A 27645-nucleotide genomic window follows, 5' to 3' on the forward strand; every position below is an offset into this window, starting at 1 on the left:
GGCTTAGCAGAAATCAACTCTACTTGCTACGCCATCTCAGTGACCCAAAATAACTTCTTAACAGAGAAATACAAACTGCTAAAACAAACAAACAAACAAACAAACAAAAAATTCGAATAGATATTTTAGAACTGAAAAATACATTGTTGGTTGTGGACTTCTGTCCCCTGGGTATAACATGATTATTGCTGTCTTTAAGTCAGAGAAGTTGTGATTTCCTACACAGACTGGGCTCACTAACATCCCCTCCTTATTTTTTCTCTGTCAATTTAAGGAGATAACTTTACTAAACATAGCACTTTTACCCCCAAGATGATGCAATAGTTTATTTTTTATAAGGATAAAATAAATTTATATTTATAGTAAAGAGGAAGCCTAACTTGCAAGATATTTTTTTTAATTTTTAAAAACTTTATTGATTCTTTGTGAGTTTTACATCATGTGCCACAGTCCCATACATCTCCCCATTCCCTCATATCCACCCCTCACCCTTGCAACCTCTGCCATGAAGCAAAACGCACACAGATGCCCGAACAGCAACAAAACCAAAGCATTAAAAGCATCATCTCAGTGCGCAAGCTATAGTATATCATGGTGTGTCCCACAGTATAGCCTTCTGTCCACACATCTTCATCTGCAAATGTTCAGTGCAATGAGTCATTGGTTTGGTTTGAGGTCTCTGGCTTCTGTGACACCATCAATATTGGATTCTCACTGGAATTCCTCCTGGTTATCCTGTTTTTGCCCTGTGTCATGGAGATCCTGCAGCTTTGGATCATCAGGCCTGGTCCTTTCACGAGTCCTAACCATTCGCAGATGGTGTAAATTTTGAAGTGGGCCAACTCAGAGCCCTGGATCTGGGCCTGGGGGTAGCTAAGCTGGTCAATCCACCACTCTCCCTTATCTGCTCCAGTGAGCTCTCCCGCACTGCTCCAGCAAGGTCACCCAATGCCACAGTTAGCCGGAGGTCATCTCTCCTCCTCTTAGGTTCTCCAGCCATCTCATCAGCACCCACACCTCCAGAGCCAACTCCACTGTGTAACATTTTTTCTTTCTTTCTTTTTTTTTTTTTTTTTTTCCTGGTGGTGGTGGTGGTGGTGGGGAATCAGAGGACCAGTTATTTCCCCTAAAATCTGTTGTCCCATGCTTTATTGCCTTTGAGGGTTGCTGATGAGACCGGACAAGATTCTGATGTTTCTTAGAGGTGTTTTTCCCTTTCAGATTTTGATACTGTTTGTTTGCTTTTTATTTTTGAAATGTCGTAGAGAGGCTCTTTGGTGGTTTTTGGGTTGGGACCCATGCTTCTTGTTCTTGGAGGTTGTAGTCATATGTATCTGTTTTCCCATTGATAAGGGAATGTGGTATTTCCTCAGCCCTGTTTTCTGTCCCCATCATTCTTCTGTTCCTTCTGTTTATTTATTGGTGATGTTTTTCACAGAGTTTTCTTTTCTTTTTAAAATTAAGTCCACTGAATTCGGAATTTCCAACATTTCTATTTTCTTTTTTCTCATAATTTCATTTTCGTGTTGTTGACTTCTTCATCCAGATTGTTGATTTTATCTTCCATTTTGCTGACCTTTTCTGTCTATGTTGCTAATTATCGTGTTTAGGTCCTGCATTTGATCCATCTGTTTGTATGTATTCTCTTTCAGGTAATTGATCATTTTTACTGCAAAGATTTTGAAATTTTCTCTCACCCCAGCATTTTACACAAATGCTTCTGTGTTTGGCATTTGATTAGTTTTGCATTCTTGCAGGGGACACAGACAGGATCAACACATTGCTAGCTCTTTCTTGATTCCTTGTGGTCAGGGGAATGCTTGCTGTCTTTTTCCTGAATCTTGACCTGCACTTTCTCTATGGTGTCCCTGGGCTCCACTGCCATGTTGATTGTCTTGCCAGTCAGGGTCTTCACGAAGATTTGCATGCTGTCCCTCAGACTGAGGAACAGTGCAAGGTGGACTCTTCCTGCATGTTGTAGTCAGAAAGAGTGCAGCCATTTTCCAGCTGCTTGCCTGCAAAGAGGAGTCTCTGCTGGTTGTGGGAGATACCCTCTTTATCCTGGACCGTGGCCTTCACATTCTTGATGGTGTCACTGGGCTCCACCTTGTTTTTTATGCTTCTTGTGTTGTGATTTGTGATCTCTTGGTTTAGAGCTCTTTTTTTGGGGGGGGGGGGTAACAGATCATCTTATAGTGCCCACTCTTGAAGGCTCAATACACAGTACTCAGGTACTGTGAGGAGGAAACAAGCTGCTGGAGCAGCAATGCTGAACCATCTAAGATAAAGACATACTCTTTTTCTTATAGAAATGACTGAAAGTCAGCTATAGCTCACTAACACTTCACTGATGACCACAGAACTGAAAATGACAAAATTATTGTAGAATATACTGTGGAGTTGAAAATTACTTAGATAAGTGTCGAAATAATAAATGAAGGGAGTTAAAGAATGTGACAGGAATGGGGAGTGAAGAGAAGCATTGTAAACAGATGAAAGTAGAGAAACACTTGAGAAGAATGTTATGAAAGGGACAGAAAAGAGTAAGTGATTGATTAGAAAAAAGTACACAAGAAAACAAAGACTTCCAATAATGAAAATGTTACAAATCAAATTTGAATATCTGTAGTGAGAGGAATATAAAAATAAAATCAAAGAATACTTTTTAAAAGCAAATAAGGTTAAGTCAGTATACAGTTAAGTTTAAGAAGTCAGAGAAGAAACACGGGGCAGGAAAAGAAAAAAGCTAAGAAAAAGGAAAAATTATGGCTTCAACATGGAAAACCTGCCAAGTCAAAATTAGATGACTGTATAAAGGGGAATAAAACAAAACAAAACAGTTAAAAATATACATTATAGTAAAATTTTTGATAATTATATAGAGAAACAAGAGGCGGGAAATGAATCATCTGGAGAAAAAGATGAAGTATTAGATCAGTTCTTTTCACATCTTTGGAAATTGGAACCTGCTGGCTGTAGGCATGGAAGCAAGAGTTAGTCGTTTAAAATCCGAATTCTTCCTTCTGTTGGTTTATATTGTTCCTGAATATGTATTGGACATTTATCTGATACTTGCTGAGATGTTGTCATGGTAGCCCCCTTTTCTTTTTGTATCTGAGTCGTCTGCATTCTGTAGGCTAATCACATAAATTCTCTTATTTTCCCAAGTTGCTCCAGTAGCAAGTGTCTACTTTAGCTGAGAGGTGTCTCCAAGTGCATTGGGAGTAGACTAACCATAGCATTGCAGTATATACAGGCAGAGGACTTGCTTTTGAGTTTTCATGGTCTCCTGAGTGTTAGTTGCTCTTCTGGAGGGATGCAGTCGCTGGCTTAACAGCAGTGAGTCCACCTGCTGGCCTGTGTTGGCCATGCTGTCTGAGATGAGTAGATACATGTTTTCTCAGGTAAACTCACAGGACAATGTCTGAAATGTTAGGCTGGATATGGAAAAAAAAATGTGAACCTGAAGCTAGATAGGAAAAACTATCCAATCTGAAGAACAATGAGGGGGGAAAATAAAGCAAGAAACCCTTCAGGAAAGTGTGCAGCTAACTCCACCATATATGTACAGCGAAATTTCTAGCAGTAGACAAGAGAAGCTAGCTGGTGGAAAACATCCGAAGAAGTATAGTGGCCCGAAGTTTTACAATTATGGTGGAATATCGTTAAAGAAAGTCATTGAGGAGGTTGGAGAGGATACTCAGCAGCTTAGATCCCTTGCTGCTCTTGCAGAGGACCTGGGTTTGATACTCAGATCCACATAGTGGCTCACAACCCCAGTTCCAGAGATTTCACAGCCTCTTCTGGCCTCTGCCCTTGGGTGACAGGCACACATGGTGCACATACATGTACATGCAAACAAAACACTCAAAAAGATAAACACTCACTTTTATATGTATGTGTGTGCATATATATGTGTGTGTATATTTATGTATATATATGCACACATATATCTGGATAAAATTAAATAAGTCTGAAAAAATAAAAATAAAAGGAAAGTCATTGAATTCACATGTTAAAGAATGAGAGAGAGGGCAGGGGAGGGGAGTGGCAGGTAGGGCAGAGAAGAGAAGCCAGATGTGGTGATGCACACCTTTAAATCCCAGTGCTCGGGAGGCTGAGGCAGGTAGATATCTATGAATTTGAGTCTATGCCAGTCTGGTCTACATCATAACAGGTTGCAGGACAGCCAGCCATGGCAACATAGAGACCTTGTATTAATTTCTCCACCCCCTCTTAAAAGAGAAAAGGAATATTTTAACTGTAATGTTAGGATTTAATGAAACTTTTTTTGTGTGTGTGTTTGTGTATTTTGCTTATTGATACCTTTTTTATTTTAAAATTTGTTGATTTTATTATGAGTGTTTTAACTGCATGTATGTTTCAGCACCATATTGTGTCTGGTGCCCTTGGATGCCAAAAGAGGGTTTAAGATCCCCTGGAACTGGCGTGGGAGACAGTTGTGAGCTGTCATGTAGATGCTGGGAATATAGCTCTGGTCTTCTGGAAGAGCAGCCAGCCATTTGCTGTTAACTGCAGAACCATCTCTCCAGTACTGGATATTCGACTTGGATATTCAAGTTTTTGTTAATATGCTTCCTACTTCGCTTAACCAGGTAAACTCGAAATTAGAAATTTCAGAGAGGAGTATGTTTTACATGACTAAGTTTTTAAGAAGGGCTTTTTGGAGTGTGAGCAAGACATTAGAGGAAGGCGAGGCTATCTCCTGCAAGCTGAAGAACTTGCCTGCCTGTTGGGCGATGTGCATCAATTGCGCCGTGGTTAAAAAAGCTTAAGAGCGCATGTTCGTTCATAGTTTTGTCTTGGGAATCTTGGCAGCAATCCGGAAATGTTCCTAAAATTAAACAGATCCTGTCATCTCAGGGACATGCTCATGCATGCCTTTGATTTCAGCGCTCAGAGAGGCAGAGTCAGGTGGATCTTTGAGATCCGGACAGCCTGAGCTACACCGAAAAGCCTTGTCTCCAACACAAAACAAAACAAAACAAAACAAAACAAAACAAAACAAAACAAAACAAAAATGCGGTCATCTTTCAGGATACATTTATTCTGTTTATTTTTAATTTTAGTCCATTTTTATTGGTCTTTGTTGGAATATTCATGATATTTGAACTCTGACCTTACATGTAAATAAGTTAAAATTTTAGCAATGAATTAAATGTAACTTCAGTGATTGGTTGATCATTTATTCAGTGAAAACTTTGCATTTGAAACTGTGCTAATCATTTACTTAGCAAAAAGATTTTCTTCTCACGCCCTTTATGACTTGGGAAATGCAGGTTGTTTTTTAAAATACTCATGGGCTAAGGATGCAGGTCAGTGGTTACTTTGTATACCTACCTGAGCACTGGTTCGGAGTGGGGGGACTGTGATAAAAAGGACTTTTTTGTTTTTATGTTTACAGGTTACACTTATTTGTCTGTCTGTCTTAATTAGGCTTACTATTGCTCTAATGTAACACCACGACCAAAAGTAACTTGGGGAGGAAAAAGTTTATTTCACTTACAGTTTATTTTTGTCATTGTTCTTTTGTTTTTTATTTTTTGTTGTTGTTGTTTTTAAATTATTTTCATTTTTTTGATTTTTAAAATTTATTACAATTGATTTTCTTTGTATCCCAGCTGTAGCCCCCTGTCTCATCCCCTTCCATCTGACCCTAGACTATCAGGTCTCATCAGGACTGGCTGCTTTGTCTTCCTCTGTGACCTGGTAAGGCTTCTCCCTCCCCCTCAGGGGAGTTGATCAAAGAGCCAGCCACTGAGTTCATGTCCAAGACAGCCCTTGTTCCCCTTACTAGGGTACCTACTTAGAGACTGAGCTGCCATGGGCTACATCTGTGCAGGGATTCTAGGGGTTTTCTCTATGCATGGTCCTTGGATGGAGTATCAGTCTCAGAAAACACCCCTGTGCCCAGATATTTTGGTTCTGTTGCTCTCCTTGTGGAGCTTCTGTTCCCTCCAAGTCTTTCTGTCTCCCCCTTCTTTCATAACATTTCCTGCCCAAAATTTGGCTATGAGTCTCAGCATCTGGTTTGATACCCTGCTGGGTAGAGTCTTTCAGAGGCCCTCTGTGGTAGGCTCCTGTCCTGTTCCCTGTTTTCTCCATTTTCTGAGGTCTATCCCATTTGCTTTTCTGAATGAGGATTTAGCATTTTACCCAGGGTCCTCCTTGCTTAGCTTCTTTAGTGTATAGATTTTAGTATGATTATGCTATATTATATGTCTAATATCCACTTATAAGTGAGTATATACCATGTGTGTCTTTCTGCTTCTGGGATACCTCTCTGAGGATGATCTTTTCTGGTTCCCACCATTTGCCTGCAAATTTCATGATTACCTTGGTTTTTTTTTTTTTGTTAATTAAATTTTTTTACATTAATTACATTTTATTCGCTTTGTATCCTAGCTGTAGCTCCCTCCCTCATTCCCTCCTAATCTCACCCTCCCTCCCTCATCTCCGCCCATGCCCCTCTCCAAGTCCACTGATAGGGGAGGTCCACATCCCCTTCCATCTGACCCTGTTTTATCAGGTATCTTCAGGACTGGCTGCAAAGTCCTTCTCTGTGGCCTGGTAGTGGCAGCGATTTCCTTGTTTTTAATTACTGAGTAGTATTCTATTGTGTGTACCACAATTTCTGAATCCATTCCCCAATTGAGGGACATCTAGGTTGTTTCCAGATTCTGGCTATTTTGAATAAAGCTGCTATGAACATGGTTGGGCAAATGTTCTTGTTGTACTCTTGAACATATTTTGGATATATGCTCACAGTTTCTTATAACAGTATATCATCAAAAGTAGTGAGGGCAGGAACCCAAGCAAGATCATGGAGGCAGGAGCTGATGCAGAGGCCATGGAGGGATGCTGCTTACTGGCTTTGTCTTCATGGCTTGCTTAGCCTACTTTCACATAGAACCCAGGGCCACCATTCTAGTGATAGCACCACCCACAATGGGCCAGGCCCTTCCCCACCAATTACTAATTAAGAAAATGCTCTACAGCTGGCTCTCATGTAGGCATTTTCTCAAGTGAAGTTCTCTTCTTTCAGATACCTCTAGTTTGTGTAAAGTTGACATTAAATTAGTGAGCACACTGTCATTTCTAATCTATTAATCATAGTTGCTGATTTAGATAACTACAATTTTTACTTATCTATGGCTGTGATATGATGAATTATATATCCTTGAAAAACAATCATAGTTGGTAGAGTTGGTATAAACAGCATTTCATCATAACTCAACACTGCAAAGCCTATTTGCTTTCTTTGGCTGTGTAGAATCTGGTATTTTGCCAAAGTTAGTAGGTGCAAGTCTCATACCAAACACGAATTTGAAATTTATTTTTAAGAAAAATCATACTTTGTTTTTACCAAAATAAAAATCTCCCTTATATTTTATTGTTACTTCAGCTCTTCTACTCTTTACAAAGCTTGTCCTGACTGTTTACTTCCTAGTGTTTGTCTAAATAGATAGTATGTATTAGCCATGAAAGTTAAACATAAACTTACCACACGGACTAGCAGTTCTCCTTTTATGGCCAGCCCTAGACAAATGAAAACACATATTCATACAAACCATTGTACGCAAACATTTTCAGAAGGATGGTTCATAGCTTTGAAACTGCTCCTGAATTGATAAGTGCATAAAGAAAAGTTTAAGTATATGGTGGGATATTATTCATCGATGGAAACAAGGAACTAATAAACACTGTGACATGGATAAGCTTAAAGAATTGTGCTAAGTAACAGAAGCCAGGCAAAAGCGACCACATATTTCACTATTCCATTTGTGTAAAATATCCAGAAAAAGCAGACATATAAAGACAGAGGGTATATTAGTGATTAAAGAAAACAAAAACCCAAGGTAGTGTCAGTATTGGGATTGCCGCAAATCTTGGCTACAAATCTTGGCTTAATGTGTGGCATTTGATAGCTTTTAAGGGATGGTTTGTTTACTCTAAAATGAGTTGGACTTAATGACTTGGACTTTCAGATTCAAGGTGAACGAGTAGTGAAGAAGGCATTAATTTTAAAGTTGGACTAGTCCTAGTATCTAGAAAGGTATTCCAGAGAGACACATCCCAAACCAGAAAATTAGGCAAGTGACTTCTATTTATTTATTTGAAACAATTTACTTAAATGTCAGGTAATGGATAAATGTAGGAAGCTGCAAATGATTAGCACAGTGAACACCTGTTTAAACTGCTTCACTGCCATTACACTTCTTGTGTTTCCTTCAGTAGCCGTTATTAGAGTCTTACTGTTTGAACGTTATATACATGGAGATAGAGTCATCAAGTGTACAATTTTTTCTGATTTGATAGAAGATTTTCTGTGTAAGCTCAGGCTAGCTTCCAACTTTATTCTTCTGCTTCATCCTTCTAAATGTTCGGGTGACAGTCATGCACCATTACATCTGGCTTTAGTGTGTAATCCTTTTTGTCTGCTTTTATTTCTTCATTTATGTCATATAGCCCTACTTCAGTATTGTTCTGTATTATGAAGTATAAATATGATGTAGTTTAACTGTGTGACTAACAGTGGGCCACTGGATTGCTTACATTTTAGTGTTACTAAGAACGGTACTGAAAGCTTTTTTCTACATGTGTGGAAAGTGTTTGCATCCTCTTAATTCCTGCCAGTGTTCCTGAGACTCCCTGTATCCTGAATCCCTACAAGCTTCTAATGTTGTTATTTTAACTTCAACCATTTTGCTGGATCTATGATAGTATTCCTTTGGGTCTTAAATGTATTTTCTTAGGAACTGTCTAATGAAGTTAAATAATTTTATATTTAGTTGATCGTTTAGATTTTTGAATGAAATGTCTGTTTCAGAAAATCAGTAGAGGGTAGTTCCTTCCTTCCTTCCTTCCTTCCTTCCTTCCTTCCTTCCTTCCTTCCTTCTTCATTCATTCATTTATCTATCAATTTATCTATTTATTATTTATCTATTTATTTATTTATTTTTTGGGGGGTACAGGATTTCTTGTGTAGCCCTGGCTGTCCTGGACTGACTGTGTAGACCAGGCTGTCCTTGAACTCTCAATGATCTCTCTTCCTCTGCCTCCCTGAGTGCTGCTGGGCCCGGCTAGGCTTCCTTTTCCTTCTTGTTTTCCTTCACCCACTTCTGGAGCTATTTTGGCTTTCAGAGCACAGTCTACACATTCATTCTCTTGGGAGAATCTTACCATAACTTCCTCTTTACAATGATGCCCCTGGATGCAGGATGAAGTGTTTTGCTGTGGAACACTTACAAGGCATTCTTTTTGAACAGTGCCCCATTCCTTTGATGTCTGTCATATCAGCCTTCTTGTAGATTTGCATGTTTGTGGCCCAAGAAACAACTCTATGTTTCCTAAAAGGCCTAGAAAGTGTATTTAGGGTGCCCCTCCTCTTTCCCTTTCCCTTGACCATTTAGATTTTTTTGAATGAAATGTCTGTTTCAGTAAATCTGTAGAAGGTAGTTTCTTCCTCCCCTGTTTGTTATTTTGGTGAGTTAGTGGACAATGGATGCCACAGCTGAAAGTAAATTTTTTATTTTTAAATAAAATTTATTACATTGTTTACTTAATCTTTTTTTTGCAATTCTTTCTTTCTCTTTTTTATTTTGTGTATTTATAGCTAGGTAATATTGATTACATTTGTCTTTCAGTAACATGCAAATAATCTTCTAGTATAGTAAACGCTAGTCTGTAGGGGGGAAGCTTCTAGTTGGTACCAGCTTGATATCTCCATGTTTGATGTTAGATAGATAGATAGATAGATAGATAGATAGATAGATAAGTTAGTGTGTCTTCAGTAATATAGCCTTGCCATCAGTTTGTGGAGACTAACCAATAGTCTTGGTTATAGCCTGTGATATTTAGGGGTTGAGGGAAGAATCTATGGTTCCTTTGTCTAAAGACTCAACAAGATATAACCCATTCCTGGTTCCTCTATAGTTGTATATATAGTGATATGACATAATAATCCTAATTTGCATTTTGAACTCTCTAGTGATTTGGAAAATATTTTCCAGTCCATATTTGATAATCATGTTTTCTTGGCAAAATGTCATGTTCATTTTGTAGTTGAATTGCTTGTATTTTTTGAGTTTTAATAATTCTTTTAAATTTTGGTTGTTTTTATTGTTAATATTTCAGGTCTCATTATGTTGTACAGGTTGGCTTCAATCTACTAGGTTCAAACAGTTCTGTTTTAGCTCTTGAGAAGCTTGAGAAAAAAAGGCAAGCAACCCCACCTTCTAATGTGTGATTACTAATTACTTTTTCTCAGCGATAGCTTGTCTTTTCATTCTTTTTGTGGCATTTTTTTTTCAGGGAAAAAGTTTTAAATTTTGTTAAAGTGTAATTTTCTTAGTTTTTCTTTTGCATATTATGTTTTTGGTCTCATAAGTACTCTTTGCCAAGAATTGAATTTTGAAAGTTGTTTTTTCTCCATCTTTAAGCCTATGATTCATTTTGTGCTAATATTTATAGAAAAGAAAAGGTTTAGTCTTTCTGTCTCTTTTTCTCTCTTTCTCTCAAGTCCACCTTTCTCTTTCTCATATATATATATACATGTATATATGTACATGTAATTGTATTTTTTTAAGACAAAGGTGCCACAATATAGATGTGGCTGGCCTGTTTTATATAAAACATTATAACACTATATATATAAGCATCAGTACAATTAACATTATAGTGTTTATTGTACTGATGCTTATTTACTAGTAAGAACAGAAAATGTCATTAATTTCTAATATACTTTAAGATTTTTTTGTTGTTGTTGTTGTTCATGAAAAAAGACCACTTCAATAGCTGAACTTATTAAGAAAAAAATGACATAAATTTAGGCTTTAAGAGACAGGACAAAAATTGGGAGTGTAGTACACGAATTTACTTGTGTAAAATGAGTATTTTAGTATCTTGTGAGAGGCACAGTTGTAGGTATTTAGGACACATTTGTTGAATCAGCAACTGCCTTGTTGATCTTTTTTAAATTTAATTTTATTTATTTTTTTATTATTGGTTACATTTTATTAACTCTGTATCCCACTGTATCCAGCTCCCTTATTCTCTCCCAATCCCACCCTCCTTCCCTCATCTCCTCCTTGCCCCTTTCCAAGTCCACTGATTGGGGAGGACCTCCTCCCCTTTCATCTGACCCTGTTTTATCAGGTATCTTTCCGACTGACTGGCTGCAAAGTCCTCCTCTGTGGCCTAGCAGGACTGCTCCTCCCTTGGGGGGTGGGGAGGTCAAAGAGCCTGCCATTGAGTTCCTGCCAGAAATAGTCTCTGTTTGCCCTTACTATGGGAAACCAATTGGTTACCGAGCTACCACGGTTGATCTTATTGAGGTAAGCAAGGATAAACAATAAATGCAGTCCAGTAAACACTGGATGATGTATCATACAGTGGAAAAGAAGACCAGGTTAAGAGTATTGGAAACGGCAGCTTGGGAGAATTCAAGCTTCAGTCTTAACAAGGTAGGAATGACAGCTTAATGAGGAAAAGTATTTAGGGGAGTGCTAGAAGCAGGCTATGGCATCTGAGATTCTGAGGACTCATGCTAGCAGAGTAGGAAGAGCTAAGTCAAAGGCTGTTAGGCAGAAAGATGTCAAATGTGTTTCAGTCTTCTGGATTTTATGTTAGTCACAAATCATTTGTGAAGTTCACAGTGTCAAACATAAAACTGACACTTAATGAACACAGCTCTAGTAATTTTATGGGTCCCCTTTTCAGGTGACTGGGACACTCTCCAGCTGGGCTTCACACTGTCTTTGAGTAGGCCAGCAAGTATAACGTTATTTTTAACCCCTTTGTAACTCACTCACCTGCCAGGTTAGACCTCTGCAGTCTTTCAGGCATTGTGTGTGTCCTTAGGCACTTTCCAGGGCTCTCTGACTTACTCAGTGCTGAATTTGAGAACTTAGGGCAATATTGGATTTCCAGAGTTAATGTAAGCTAAGTAGTGATGGACACTAAACTACATTGAGAGTTGTATGGAAATCTTTTCTGCGTTAACTCCTTGGGCCAAAACTGTGTGCTTCGTACTGCAAGCACCTTTCCCAACTGAGCCATCCTGTTGGCCTGAGCACCACTAAAAAAAAAAAAAAAAGAAAGAAGTATCTTTGTATTGTCAGTGCCAGTTGATCATCTACTGAACTTAAGGCAGTTCATTATAAATCTGATTATTCAGGAGGTTACAGTTTTGACAGTCTTATTCTTATTTTAAAATGAAAATACCAGTTGAAAGTAAATATGATTATAATTATATATACTTATATATTTAAATCACTTTTCCAAAAGGAACTTGGGGTAGTGATGGTAAAAGAAGTTACATAAAAAAAATAAAAAAAATTGACATTTAAATATGAGTGTAAATTTTAATGAAAGAATACTATGGGCTTTATTGTGGGTAATTATCTATATATGCTGTGGTTTGTTTTTCTCTTTTTGGGTTGTTGATGTTTCCAGTAGTATAAAGTCATTTATTTATATTGTATCTTGATAAAAGTAATTTACCATTACTTTTACTAAGTCACTCTGAAATTATGCAGGATAAAGATAAGGGGTAAATAAGAAATATAACTCTTTAATTTTCAATTAATTATTTAGAGTATTCTTAATTTAAAATGGTCATTGTTAAGCCAGACATGGTGTCACAACCCTTTGATCCCAGCACACAGGAGGCAGAGGCAGGTGGATCTCTGTGAGTTCAAGGCCAGCCTGGTCTACAAGGTGAGTCCAGGATAGCCAGAGCTACACAGAGAAACTTTGTCTCAAAAACCAAAAAAAGAAGATGCTCATTGTAACTTGTCTGAAGCTTTTCCAGCATGGCTCTGTTCTATTTAAAAACCTGCTGTTCATCCTATTATAAATTTTCAAAAAAAGTTAAAATTAATTTTAAAGTACTCAAATGAAGGAATATATTAATTAATGCTCTGATTTAAAGTATTTTTTCTCTTGTAACCAAGCATACAAGATACAGAAATACTGTGGTACACCTGAGTTTTGTTTTTATTTATAAAATGTGGTTATCTTTCATGCCTAGGGTATCTTACTTTCTCCATTTTTTTATTACTATGACAGCCCCTGATATTACAACTAAAATATTGACATTAACGATTTAGGACTATTCATAGATTTGGAAGAGAAGCAAAAAACAAACAAATTGAAATCGTATCTAAAAATTATGCAGCTAGTACTCTGACTTGTAAACTATACGGTCTGTACTGAAAATGTTTTTTCTCACAGATGTTAATTGGGTTTTGTAAAGATAAATTAAAGGAGTTTTTAAGTACAGCTTGTTTTGTTGGTATCTGTTTTGGTTTTAGTTTTAGTTTTTCAAGACAAGGTTTTTTTTTTTTTGTGTGTGTGTGTAGCCCTGGCTGTCCTGACTTGCTTTGTAGACCAACCTAGCTCAGAATTCAGTGATTCACCTGCCTCTGACTCCCCACTGCTGGGATTAATGGTGTGTGCCACCACGGCAAGGCAAATTGTTAGTATCATATTTATTTATTGGGAGAGTGATTTTCTTTTTTTCATTTGCACTGTGAATCAATTACTAAAGTGGATTAAAAAATATCAGGGTTTGATTGCACAGCTGTATTTATTTCAATTTTTGTTCTGGTACATAGATTTTATGAATGTAAAATTTCATTTATACAATTAGCTTCTGCATATTACAAAGCATATTAAATTGATAGCTTTTAATTTAAAAATGAGATACTAGAACAAAAGTCGATACTTAATTGCTTAACTTTGCACACATCTCTCGTATTTAAAGAAAGTTCGCTATCTTTAATGCTGACATAGACTAATATCTACTACTTATTTAAGTAAAGAAATAACTAACTTTCAAAGTAAGTAGTTTAGTTGATAAGCACTCCTGTTTTTCATTCCTTTCCATGTCAGACAATGCTGGGATTTCTTTCACTGTTGTATTTTATTCTTTTTTTTAAATTTAATTTAATTTTATTAATTACACTTTATTCACTTTGTATACCTCCATAAGCCTCTCTCTCCTCCCCTCCCGATCCCACCTTCTCTCCCCCTTCTTCATGCATGCCCCTCCCCAAGTCCACTGATAGGGGAGATCCTTCTCTCCTTCCTTCTGATCTTAGTCTATCAGATCACATCAGGAATGACTGCATTGTCATTTTCTGTGGCCTAGTAAGGCTGCTCCCCCCTCAGGGGGAGGTGATCAAAGAGCAGGCCAATCATTGTTGTATTGACTGATAATGCAGGCACTGGCTTCATTACTCTGTTTTATTTTGGGGAAAATTGTCATTTTCTCCAACAAAAGTTATTACTCTATTAAGAAACAAAACATTTTGTCTTTGAAAAAGACTTTTATATACTTAAAAATAATAACAATAAGTGTAGCTAACTATGCATCATCTTAATTTTTACAGTAATGCTTTTTGTTTTTAAAGTGATGTTGGTATTATAAGGGGAGTGTGTTCTCATTCTCACAGACATCCATGACAAACTTCACCTGAAAGCCTTAAGCTTTAGAATATAATACTAGCAACCACCAGCTGCTAAAAATTTTCATTTGCTGACTTTATTCCTTTACCCCTTTGTAATTTAGATGCCTTCATTCAAAGTTTAAGGTAAGGGTATTGTAAAGAATGTAGCATTTTGAGATTAAATGGTGTCCAGAACACACAGTTCAAGGAGTTAGTCCAGTGTAATTGGAGGAATTATTAAATGACACTGACCTCATTTCCTTTAGAACAATGAAAATTAATAGTTTCACATTTTATTAGGCTGATACTCCAGATGTAGTATACATTTAATTAAGTGTAGTTTCCTTTTAGTTATGGTATGTGTATCTGTTTTTTGTCGTGAATTCTTTCTAGTTTTACAGTTTTCCACATGTTTTCTTTCACCATTTATGATTTTTTTCAAAGCAGAGCTATAAGGAGTTAAATCACTTTAGCATGCAGCAAAACAGTTCCCATTCAAACAATAAACGCCGTTTTAAAAAGCCTTTAGATCTTCTGTCACTTCATAAATATAAATGTATAAAAACGTTATGCAGTTGTAGTGCCCACCTGCTAATTAAATGCAGATTTTCTCAAACTTGTTTAAAATCTGTCTATTTGTTTCAACTCTTTCTCTGTTCAGAGTACATATGGCCCTTGTGAAACTAATTATGCTTATGGAGCAGCTGTTAAATTTAGTGCAACTAATTTTATTCAATATTTTACATTTTAATTGATTACCTGTGAAGAAATTAGCAAATTAACACGTATTGTACAGTAACTGAATGGCCTTTTATGGTTACTTTCAGATTTAACAGGGAAGCTAGGCACTGATACAATAAAGGCACTTGTAGGGGGTTTTGGTAGGAAAGTTATTGGTAGACCTTGATTAGCTAGTGTGAAATTTTAGGAAGACTGATGAGTGACGCCAAGCATCTGTGTGTCCTGTATCTTAAACATGAGCAGCAGATTGCAAAGTAATAGCGTTTTCACAGAATTTTGGTAACATATGGGCTTATCTGGATCTAAGAAGTCTTTGAAGATCTTTGAACTTGACTAAATGACTTAACCTTTGGCTGAATGGGTGGGTTATGTGTTTTTAGTGGGGGAAGCACTGGCATTCTGTGTTTCTCTTTCTCCTTCCCCAAATCTACCCTTTAGCATCTTTCCTTAAAAGTGCAGAGTGGAGAAGATGATCAGGAATTTGTTATTTGAGAATTCCAGTACTTACTCATGGTCCTATTTATGAAAAGGGAAGGTTAAATCTTTTGATAATATTTCAGAAATGAATATATAGATGTCTATTTTTGTCTTAGATTTTTTAAATTTAAGATGATAACACAGTCAGATCTCACAGGTCCTGTGCTGTTGTTAAATGGATATGGGCAGACTTGGTTTCAGATTTCAATTTTATCACAGATTTTCTGTGATCTTTGATTATTCCAGAGTTCAGTTTTTCCCAAACCAAATCAAAACAAAAAACACAGGCCCCCAAAATGGGAGTGGGGTTCGTCTAAGCACCAAAAAAGAGATGATAGTGATCACTAAGTACTTGAAAGTAAACATTAACCTGAGCAGAGCTGACATGCTTCTTAAAAATACTGTGTGTTATGGGGTAGAGCGCAGGCCCTCTACCCTGGCCAAAGAGCTGTAGTAAACATGAGCATCATTACATAGATTTTAGCGCAGTAGCTAGTACAGTAAATAAAAATGGTCTTGATTTTTATTAACTTTGAATTATGATAATAGTAAAAGTTGATTTGAAAAATAGGCTTAATAAATGTGTGTGGAATTTTGATACATAGTTTTTCAATTGGTCATGTTCGTAGGGAATTACATACCAACAAATACACGGATAAACAGTCTTCACACACTTGATGCATACCACTTAGACACTGCCTTCTCATTTCCACTGAGAGCTTAGCAACTTTGTTAATCTTTTTGAAGAACCAGCTTTTGTCTTTCCCAGTGTCTTGGTGAAGACAGGTAATGTTGGTCTTAGAGAGTCAAATATTTGGGAAACCTGGTGAGGTAAATATGTTTCTTTAAGGTAGATGAAGGTCAATATGTAACAAACACTTAAGTTTTGAAAATACTTAAGTTGTATTTGTCATTTTTGAATTGTAAACATGTGTAGTTTGTTCTCCAGAATATAGTTGCTGTTGATGTTAATATTTGAAGTAGTTGGGGTTTATATGGGTTGGACTGAAATATTAGCCACTGTGATTTATTTCTTTTTCAGTTGTCTTTTTCTTTTCCCTGCTCATCTTTCTTTCTCGTGCTGAGCATTGAGCTCAGGACTCTGCCCCCCCCATTATGATTCCTGTGGTAAATTTCAAACAGTAGATTTATTAACTAAGTTTCACCCTTTTAACCTTCATATTTGAAAACATTAGGCAGTCATTAAAATGATACATAATCTAAGGAACCTTTTTGTAGCTGTGATTTATTGTTATCATGTACTTATATTTTACAAGCTCAAGTTCTGCTTTCATGCTTGGTTAAGATCTTTACTATATAACTAATTTAGTCCAGTGCTGATGTCTTCTGTGAGAACTCTCTGACATGTAGGGAGCGGGAACACGCTTTCTCGTCCTCAGTGGAATCTAGGAATTTCATTGCTTTCCAGTATATTTTTATCCTTTGGCATTTTACTACATGTGTTTAGAGATTAGAACACATCAGGTGATCCCTGCTGCAGAGTTCTCCATTCCTCTTGGTTTTTTCCTGGTTTTTACAATGCCTTGTAAAGTCTTGCTATCTTGTCCTTTAAGGCTCCAGAGTCGTTAACTTAGCAAGTCCTCCATGTTTTTAAACTTTTCTCTTCCTGCTGTGTGGCAGAAACTAAGGTGGGAAGAAATGGGGGCACTCCAAAGTTCCTTTAATATATTTGTTTTTGTGGGGATCATAGTCTGGTACTGCCTCGCTGAAACAGTTGTTTTGTTTTGGGCATGTTTTTCTATGCATGTGCTCATGTTTGATGTTGTGCATGCACATATGTGTGCATACAGCTGTAGGTCAGAGGTCAATCTTAATGTCGTCCAAAGTTACACTCCACCAAATTGTTGAGACAGGGTCTCCCACTGAAACTAGAGTTCCCTGATTTGGTTAGATTGGCTGGCCCCAGGGTTTTTTGTTTTTTTTTTTTGTTTGTTTGTTTTCGCCTTCCCAGTGCCATGTTACTACATCTGGCTTTAAGAAATGTTATTATTGTGTTTGTGTGTACAGGGTGTGTATGTGTGTGTGCATGCATGTGTGCTTACACATCAAGGGCCTTAGTATCTGAGCCATGTCCTCAGTCTTTAAAACACTTCTGTACTTTTATTTGTGTTTTCATTGAACGCAGTGCTTAGTGTTTCACTGGTTTTGTGCTTTCTCATTTCCACTGAGAGCTTAGCAACTTTGTTAATCTTTTTGACGAACCAGCTTTTGTCTTTCTTAATCTTCTGTTTTCTTTCATTTTGACTTTTTCTTTCCTTTCCTTTCCCTCCTAGGTGGAGTTCAATTTTCTGTTCTTTTTCTAACTTCTCAACATAGATGCTCACCCTACTTTCATGCTACTCTCTAACATGTGGATTTAGTTGTATAATTTTTTTTCCTCCAACTTTATTTCTTCATTTCCATTTAGATCAAATATTTAAAAATATCCACTGTGATTTCTTTTCTTCCATGAGTTTTATAGACATGCATTACTTAATTTCAAAGCCTTTGGAAATTCTGCCTGTCTTATGTTTGTTGTTTTCTTTTGAATTCCCATTAGAGAGAACATTTCTGGGTTTTAAGTATGTTGAGATAGTGATTGTGACTTCCAGTATGGTTTATTTTATACAGTATTATCAGTAAATGTGGTGAAGGAATAAATAATGTACAGTTTTGAAGAACTATAAAATAGCAAAAAACGTACAGGTCCAAAATATTGCTTATTTTGTCAGTTACTCAGAGCTCACTCACAAATTGTACACAGAATTCTGCCTTTAAGATTTTTACCATTGTGACCTGGCAAGGCTGCACCCAGGCCACAGAGGAAGATGATGCTGCCAGCCTTGATTAGACCTGATAAGCCAGGGTAAGATAGAAGGGGAGAAGGGGACTAGGGAAAGGGCATTGAGGGAGAAGAGGAAGGGGGGATGGGACTCGGAGGAGATGAGGGAGGGGGCTGCAGCAGGGATACAAAGTGAATAAATTGTAATAAATATATAAATAAAATTAAATTTAAAAAGGAAAAACATTAAATCAAAAAAAGGTTTTTAGCATTGCTTTTTTATATTTGTTGGCTGTGTTGTTACATGTTACAGATTCAGACTTCTTTTGTTGGAGATTGAGCTTGCCATTATGAAGTGATGACCTTTCTTTATCTTTCTGTGGTCCTTCTTTAGCATATGCTGGCACAGTTCATGATATTTCCTGTTGCTTATATGTGCATGATAGTTTTCCATACTAAACCTTTCTTTGATTTTTTTTTTTCAGTTTCATTGTGAAAGTTATCTGTGATTGTGCTATTTCAGTCTGATCCTATTTTCTTTTTTGTTTATATTACCTAGTGGGATTAGCCTTATTACTAATATGGTTATTTCCAATATATTTAAATTTAAATATACCATCTTAGTCTTTAATCTGCCAATTTATTCTTTGGTGTCTGTTTGTCTCTGTTTGAGAATTTTTCTCCTTCCTTTTTTTTTGCTTCACTCTTTTAGATTTAATTTTTTTTCTCTGAGATTTTAAATTTGTATTCTTAAAAATTACAGTTTGAATGATTGATCTGAAGATTATAGTATACCCTTGACTTGTTAGTGACTAGCAAAAATTAATACTTGCATTACTTTATTTTATTTTTAGTCTGTTTTTAAAGTGCAGTTTGCTATTTGTCCCCTTGGGGGCCACATTTCTCCCTTTGAGCTCTTCAAGAAAATCAAAGCCATCATTTTGCTGTGCATTTTTTAATGGAAAAGGCTGATGCCAGGTTGATTGCTTTTCCTATTTAGTGACTCATGGTTTCAGAGGTCTCACTCCATAGTTTCAGGGAAGGCCTGGCAAAGCAGAGTGGCTGCATCACCACAGCCAGGAAATGGGGCAAGGAAGCACCCTGCTAGCTGTGTCTCTCCATCCTCCTAGTATTGGGCATGCCCTGTTAATGTGATGCGTCTAAGTAGAAGAATTTAATCCTTTCTGTAAACACCCTTCCAGATCCAGAGCAGTGCATCACTGATCTTTAAGGTCCTTCTCAAAGTAGGTAGATAATCATAATTTGCCATGATAGTCAGTTTTCTGATTCCTTGATGTTATTTTGGTTTTGTAGAGGCTTGAGTTTGGGTGTTTGGTTTTCTAGTTTTTCTTTACACTGACCCACCAGTGGACATCTCCTTTTCCATAGTGTACAGAGTGTAGGTCTTGTTATACTTTAGTTATTACTTACTTTCATTAGGGAGTAGAATTGTTTCTATGTCATCCTGACATGAAATCATGGTAGGTTTTATTTAATATGTAATTATTTAATTTTAATTACAATTTTTATTTTATAGCAAATGTTATTTTTATATGTAGCACTCAACTTAAGGACTGTTTGAAGTACTGAAGCTATTTTTTGAAAGACAAAATATTAAGGTATCTGTTTTGATTACATGTGTTTAGAACTTATTAGCCAATTAAACTTGAAAAATTGACTTTTGAGGACAGTAATTCATTTTATGTAGAGATGTTATGGTTATTCTTCTTATTCTGTAGATATTGAAAGCATTTATCTGGTATAATAGGACAACTTGCTGTCTATTTATTGCTTATATATTGTGTGTTCTAGAGTCTCACATTTTTTACCAAATGGTTCTTTGCTTATAATACATCTCCATATTGGCTTTTGTACTCCAGAGACGTGTAGAGTTATTTATCAGAAAAATACTCATTTAAGGAACTGGGGACAAATAGCATCTTAAATGTTAATATAGTTTACTTTCTTTTTTGTTTGTTTGGTCAGAGTAGGCAATCTTTTTATTTTGATCTGTTATTTTTTTTCTTGATAAGATTTCAGATTTGTAAGTAGAGCTACTTAAATACAAACAGAATTGGTCATATGTCTAAAATATGAATCTTATTCAAATTTGTGTAAAATAATTCTTGTAATAATCAAAAAGTCACTAGCTTAATTCGTTTTATTTTGTTTTTTAGGTTAATTCTTTTAAAATCTGTATGTGATTTTTATGGTTGTTTAAAACTGTATTTTCTAATTTTACTCTGTAGCATTTTATTTGCTATCTTTTCTCCCATGGATATTCTTTGGAGTGTCTTTATTATGTGAAAATGATAAGCAAGATTAAGAGGCCCATAGTATGAGAATTAGGATAATGAAAGGATGAAGGTCCTGTAACATTATATAATGTGATTTTTAAAAATGTACTATTTTGTTTAATTTGATGTAATGGATCCACCTTAGTTTAATATGTCACGTCAACAACATTGTTGGAGTATTCTAGAATGACACAGATTCTTGAGTATATTTGGTGAATAAAGAGCAAATTAAGTTTGGAGAACTGCAGGCACATGTTTTCTAAAGCAGAGTGCTATAGAAACAAGGGAGACCAGGAGATAACTTTGAAGCTAACTGAACCTTCTTAATTGACTGGATAAATTAAGAGTAGCATTTGAGAAGGAAGGTACTGAGGGAAGGCTGGGTTGGATGATAATTGACACTTTGCTAATCACAAATTCTAGCATTGCTCCAGTGATCATAGGACAGTGATCATGATCTGTTTGCCTGGGGACAGTGCCAATTAAACCTTGTTTCCTGGGATAGTACCTTAGCTCCCAGGTTTCTGTTTATTCTCAGTAGGCATGAGTTGTTGGGTGATAGGTGATAGGGTCTTCCTGTTGAAAGCAAACATGACAGGTCATTTATTTTCTTTTGAGGATCACCAATGGAAAAGACATGGTTTTTGCACTTCAGATTGTTATTTGCTTTCCTGGGTAGTAGAAAGGCAGTGAAATTTGGGTAAGCTGTATGCTAAACTTAATATCTTAAAGGTTCAGGATCAGAATACTGTTGAGTTTTTTGTTGTTGTTACTTGGTTGGTGTTTTTATTATTTGTTTGTTTGTTTGTTTGTTTGGTTGATTGGTTTTTTTGAGATAGGGTTTCTTTGTGTAGCACTGGCTGTCCTGGAACCAGCTCTGTAGATCAGGCTATCCTCAAACTTACAGAGATCCTCTGCCTCTTGAGCACTAGGATTAAAGGTGTGTGCCAACACTGTCTGATCAGAATACTCTTTTATTGCATTTGCTTATGGTAGGAGAGATACATATTTCATATGTTTCTGACTCAAATGTTACAAATTCCCATATATATATGTATATATATATAATACTGTTTTCTAGTATATATATACTAGTAAATATGTATATGTATATAATATATACTGTATATAATATACTATACTATATATAAATACTGTACTACTATATACTATAGTAGTATATATGGTATGTATATATAGTATGTATATACTATATACACTATTTACTAGTATACTACTATAGTATAGTATACTACTATACTACTATGTATAGTAATATATTATATATAAATAGTAAATAGTATCATAAGGTAGTTGGCATTACTCTCAATTTTCAAATTGGGAATACATCCTCAGAGAAGAAATAACTTATTTGAGAAAACCATTATTTGAGGAATTCTTTATTTTTAACTTAGTATTTTTCTACGTTATCAACATGTATATTTTGTTTAGAATACAGTCAAAATATGATTTTGCCAAAATGTACACAAGCTAGAACCTATAATGTAAACTACTAATGGCTGTATATCTTTCCCAACAGTCTTCTTAGAGAAAAAAATAAGCAAGCTACAATAAATTATTATATATAATATATATCTAAATATAAAAATATTAAGCATTTTTAGAGTTTAAAATAGTTTGTCTAACTTTTAAAAGGTTTTGGTTAACATGCATAATTCTATTTGTTACATGCATATTTTATGCTGGTTAACGTATAAATTATATACAAACCCAATTTTTGATATATTTGTTGATATATAATTCTATATTTTTATTTTATTTGTCAGTGTCTATGCATTAATGTCATATTTAAAATATAAACTTATATATCAATGTCTTGATGATTTCCCTGTTTTTCTCTAACAATTTTACTTAATATTTATTTCTTTGCTCCATTTCAAATTGAGTTTTGTGCAGGTGATCATGGGAGTCATGTTTTGTTGTTGTTATTGTTGTTTAATAATTCATTTATTGCAAGCATTGTCCATTATGCACACATTTCTAATTTTCTTTTTTTTCAGAATTTTTATTTATTTATTTTTATTATTAGTTACATTTTATTAACTCTGTATCCCTGCTGTATCCTGCTCCCTCATTCCCTCCCAACCCTACCCTCCCTCCCTCATCTCCTCCCTGTCCCTTTACAAGTCCACTGATAGGGGAGAACCTCCTCCCCTTTCATCTGACCCTGGTTTATCAGGTGTCTTCAGGACTGGCTGCAAAGTCCTCCTATTTGGCCTAGCAGGGCTGCTCCTCCCTTTGGGTGGGGGTGGGCGTTCAAAGAGCCCGTCATTGAGTTCCTGTCAGAAATAGTCCTTGTTCCCCTTACTGGGGTACCCACTTGGATACTGAGCTACCATGGGCAACATCCGAGCAGAGGTTCTAGGTTATATCCATACGTGATCTTTGGTTGGAGAAACAGTCTCATATAAGACCCCTGTGCCCAGATCATGAAATTTTGCAGGCAAATGGTGGAATCTAGAAAATATCATTCTGAGTGAGGTATCCCAGAAGGAGAAAGACACACGTGGTATATACTTACTTATTTAGACCTATAAGATAATATAAACATACTGAAATCTATACACCTAAAGAAGATTAACAGGAAAGAGGACCCGGGGTAAGGTGATCAGTCCTCACTTAGAAAGACAAATGGGATGGGCATTGTATATAGGAGAAAACAAGTAACAGGACAGGAGCTACCACAGAGGGCCCCTGAAAGATTCTACCTAGCATTGTATCAAAGCAGATACTGAGACTCATAACCAAACCTACGGCAGAGTGCAGGGAACCATATGAAAGAAGAGGGAGTTAATATGACCTGGAGAGGACAGGAGCTCCACAAGGGAGTCATGTTTCCATCTTTTGTGTTTACATATCTATTTTTCTAGCACTGCCTTTATTGGAAAAATGTTTTTCATTATTCAGCATATATTTTAGTGCTTCTGTCAAAAATTATTCTGGCTGAAAATGGTTAATTTCGTAGATCAGTATAGTATTCCATTCATCCGAGTATCTGCTTTTATCTGATTGTGTAGTGTGCCTATGTCTTAACTCAGGTACTGTGATAGCTCTATAGCTTTGTTCAGCTGCTCAAATGTTTTGAATTTCAATATTAACTTTTAGGATTTTGTATATATATATATATATATATATATATATATATATACACATGTCATGAAGAATGTCATGGGAATTTTGTCAGATTACATTGAATTTGTAAATTGCTTTGGGAATTTTAACTATTCTTTCAGTACTTGAACATGGGGAATTTTTCAGCATTTTTATGTTTTTCATTACTTTTGTTAAGATTTTGTAACATTTATTGTAGGACTATTTTGCTTAGTTAAATTTGTCTGGGTTTTTATGTTATAGCTGTTGTTATGAGATTGTGCTCCTGATTTTCTCTTTACTGTATTAAGATGCTACTGAGCCAGCTAGATATAAATCTTAGTAGTAGGGCATGTTCCTAATATTTTTGACACCCTGGTTTTGATTCCTAGGACCACCAAAAATAAAATTAGGTGATTCTGAGACATTTTGTTGTTTTAAGAGAGGGTCATGTTATTCATTGTGTAGCAAGGCTCACCAAACCTACTGATTCACATGCCTCAACTTCCCAAATGTTGGAATCACAGCTTTGCGCCATCGTGCCTGATTGTTCTGTGCTTGATATGTTGGTTTTGTATCCAACATTACTGAATTCTTTTATTAGTTCTAATTGTCTTTTGGTGGAGTTTTCGGGAGTTTCTACATGTCACATTAGATCGTGTACCCATTAGGATAGTTTGACTTCATCCCTTTTTGTTGTATTCCTTTATTTCTTTCTCATGCTTAATTGGTATAAAAAAGACTCTGGCACTATATTCACTGAGAGTCATGAGAGTGGACACCCTTCTCTAGACTCCCAGTTGCTAGATTTTATAATAGTGATTGAATAATTATGAGATGCAGATTCTGTTGTTATCTAACAATCTGTTTTTAGTTTCATTCAACATAATTTTTTAGGTCATTTCAGTTCTAGAATTTTGAGTTTACCATTACTGAAATTACATAGTTTTTTATTCATTGCAAGCATGGTTATAAGTACTCTTTAAAATCTTTGTTTATTAATTCAAATATCTGACCTACCCAGAGTTTATGTACATTCACTTCATCGCCCCCACCCCAGGAATGAAGCACATTCTATGGCTTTGTTTGTATACGTACTATATGTGTGTGTGTGTATATATGTGTGTGTATAGCTATATCTATACATATGTGTGTGTGTATATATATATGCATATATATCCTGGACATGTGTGTGTGTGTATATATCTCCTGGACATGATGAATAGCATACTGGTAATACTGCTGTATTCTCCTCAATATTATGATCTCAGCCTTTGTATCAGCGGGATGTTAACTTGGTCTGAGGCTGCAGAGGTCTTGTGCTTATAGGGATAGCTGATATTTTGGTTCCATGTTTTGATTCTTAGTTGTTTAGAGACTGCTGTTCTTAAGATGATTTAGGATTCAGCCACAGGTTTGAAAATAGCTTAATTATAACATTTTTAAATAGCACAGAACCAGGCATGTAGCTCAGTCATAGAACACTTACCTAGAATTTTTGGATATTCCCCTTCCTTTTCTTTCAGGATTCACCTTTCATTGTCCCCATTGCCAGCTGGCCTCCGGTGGTTTTTCTAACCAGAAATTTCTTTTGTTGGTGTTCCTCTGTTTTAGGTGCACAGCCTTAAGTTTACTCAAAGAATGGAAGCTTATAAAACTGCATCTTTCTTGTTGCTCTTTACTTTTTCAAGAATTTATGTCCTTGCCACCCAACCCCCAGCAGAGTCTTGCTATTGGCCACTCTTCTGTGCCTTAATATAGTTGTTTAGTTATCTGAGGTCTTATGAGTGTTCTAGAGGACATTCTGGTCAGTACTGTGACCAGGACCTGAATTCATCACTCTTTAGCACATAATGTATTCTGCCCAATAAAATGACTCATTTTATATGATTCACTGTGTTAGAGTGGGTAAAGTGGTCTTAGCCACACTAAGAAAATAAAAATAATAGTAAATAGGTAGAAATTCCAAGGATAACGGAAGCACTCTTTTTTATAGATTAAATACAATTTATTTGTTATATTACTTGAGGAGACTTAACTTTATTTGAATGTTTCAGACTTTTTTGTTGCTAAATATGATGCTATTTGTCTGTAGTTGTACATCTCAGGAGGCTGAGGCATGTTAATTGCTGGAGCAAGGTCAAGAGTAGTCTGAGTAACGCAGAAGGAGCTTCAACTACACAAAGGTCCAACAACAACGAAGCAAACAGCAAAACTTTTAAGCACTCTGCTTCGGTGGGGGAGGGGCACACTCACCTGTATAATCATGTGTGGAGGTTGGAAATTCATGTTAGGGTGTCCTTCTCAGTCACTTTCCCACCTTGTTTGTGGATAGAGCTTCTCTCACTAATTTTGGAGCTCACCATCTTTGCCATATGTGTGGCAAGGAGGTCCTTAGATTGTGTCAGCACAATCTACCTGTCTCCACACTCAGTGCTGAAGTTCCAGATGCTGGCCACCATGCCCAGTTCTTTATGTGACTGCTGGGGTCAGAATTCAGCTCCTCAAGTTTTCCCAAGCAGCACTGCGTCATCTCCTTATCTCCAATTTGCTAACATTTTTTTCTTAGCATGAAATTGGTTTTATTTATAAACTTTAGGTACATAACATGTTGTATATAAAGTCAGATGATTAGTTAATATGTATATACTCACACATTTTTATCCTCTGTTTTCTCCACTCACACACCTGGAGATTTTTCCATAGAAAATTTATACTGTAGAAGTATATAGTATTACTAATTTTAGTTTTAAGATTATATTCTTCTTACTCAGCTTACATGATACTTTTATCCTATTATTTGAATATCAATTTTTTTTCCTTTCTAACATTTAGACTGAACCTTAATTTCCTTCAGGATTGATACCATCTGTATCTCTTCATATAATTTTAATAGAGTGATCATGTGTAGAGAATCATTTATATATTTGGTATGCATAACCAATTTTGAGGTCTAGAATTGAAAGTAAATACTCTCATGTAATTTAGGTCAATTGCATTTTAAATTCAAGGCAGAATAAATCTATTTAATAAAATCTGTTCATTGTAGGTCCAGGTCGAGACCTCGTCCACGATCCCATAGTCGAAGCAGTGAACGGTCCAGTCACAGAAGAACTCGTAGTAGGTCCAGGGACAGGGACCGACGTAAAGTTCGGGACAAAGAGAAGAGAGAAAAGGAGAAGGATAAAGGCAAGGACAAGGAAGCACACAATATCAAACGAGGGTGAGTTGATGTGAGTCTAATGCAGTGATGGTTTAGTGACTCCGGAACAGTCTGCAAATGATCTCTTTCTGAGGTGCTTACTGTTCCTACCCTGGTGGATAAATTCCATTAAGAGTAAATGAAGATAAGGCATTGCCAGTGTCTTAATTATTCTCTAAAAAAATGTATTAAGCTAATTATAATTACAACATGTAACTCTTCTCACATCCTTTTCTATTTTATTCCTCTACCTTTATTTTAAAGATTTTTTGTTATTATATATATGTATATACATTTTAATTTATTCAATTTGCTTCCCGATCTTAGCCCCCTGCCTCATCTCCACCCTCCCTGTGTTCTCCTATTCCCCTACCTTAGTCCTCAGAAAGGGGCAGTCCTTCTCCATTATCAACTAGCCACAAACTATCAAGTCTCGTCAGGACTGCCTGTATTCTCTTTCTTTGTGGTCTGGCAAGGTTGCCCTGCCTGGGGAAAGTGATTGAAGAGAATACACTACAGTCCATGTCAGAGACTGTCCCTGCTCCCCTCGCTAGGGAACCC

The 27645-nt window shown here is 36.2% G+C and overlaps 1 protein-coding gene across 4 annotated transcripts in view; it reads left to right on the forward strand.

Annotated features, from left to right (window-relative positions):
• Positions 1–27645, forward strand: part of Rsrc1 (arginine and serine rich coiled-coil 1) — a 325236-nt gene that overhangs the window by 60681 nt on the left and 236910 nt on the right. For 3 of the 4 annotated variants that reach the window (XM_060378403.1, XM_060378402.1, XM_060378404.1), the window contains exon 4: positions 26932–27105. The exons of the other annotated variant lie outside the window; for it this stretch is intronic. In XM_060378403.1, coding sequence (XP_060234386.1) covers positions 26932–27105 — 174 coding nt within the window. The remainder of the gene's footprint in view (positions 1–26931; positions 27106–27645) is intronic. 4 annotated transcript variants of the gene reach the window in all.

This window comes from Meriones unguiculatus, chromosome 2, assembly GCF_030254825.1.
Source record: "Meriones unguiculatus strain TT.TT164.6M chromosome 2, Bangor_MerUng_6.1, whole genome shotgun sequence".
NCBI classification, from domain to species: domain Eukaryota; kingdom Metazoa; phylum Chordata; class Mammalia; order Rodentia; family Muridae; genus Meriones; species Meriones unguiculatus.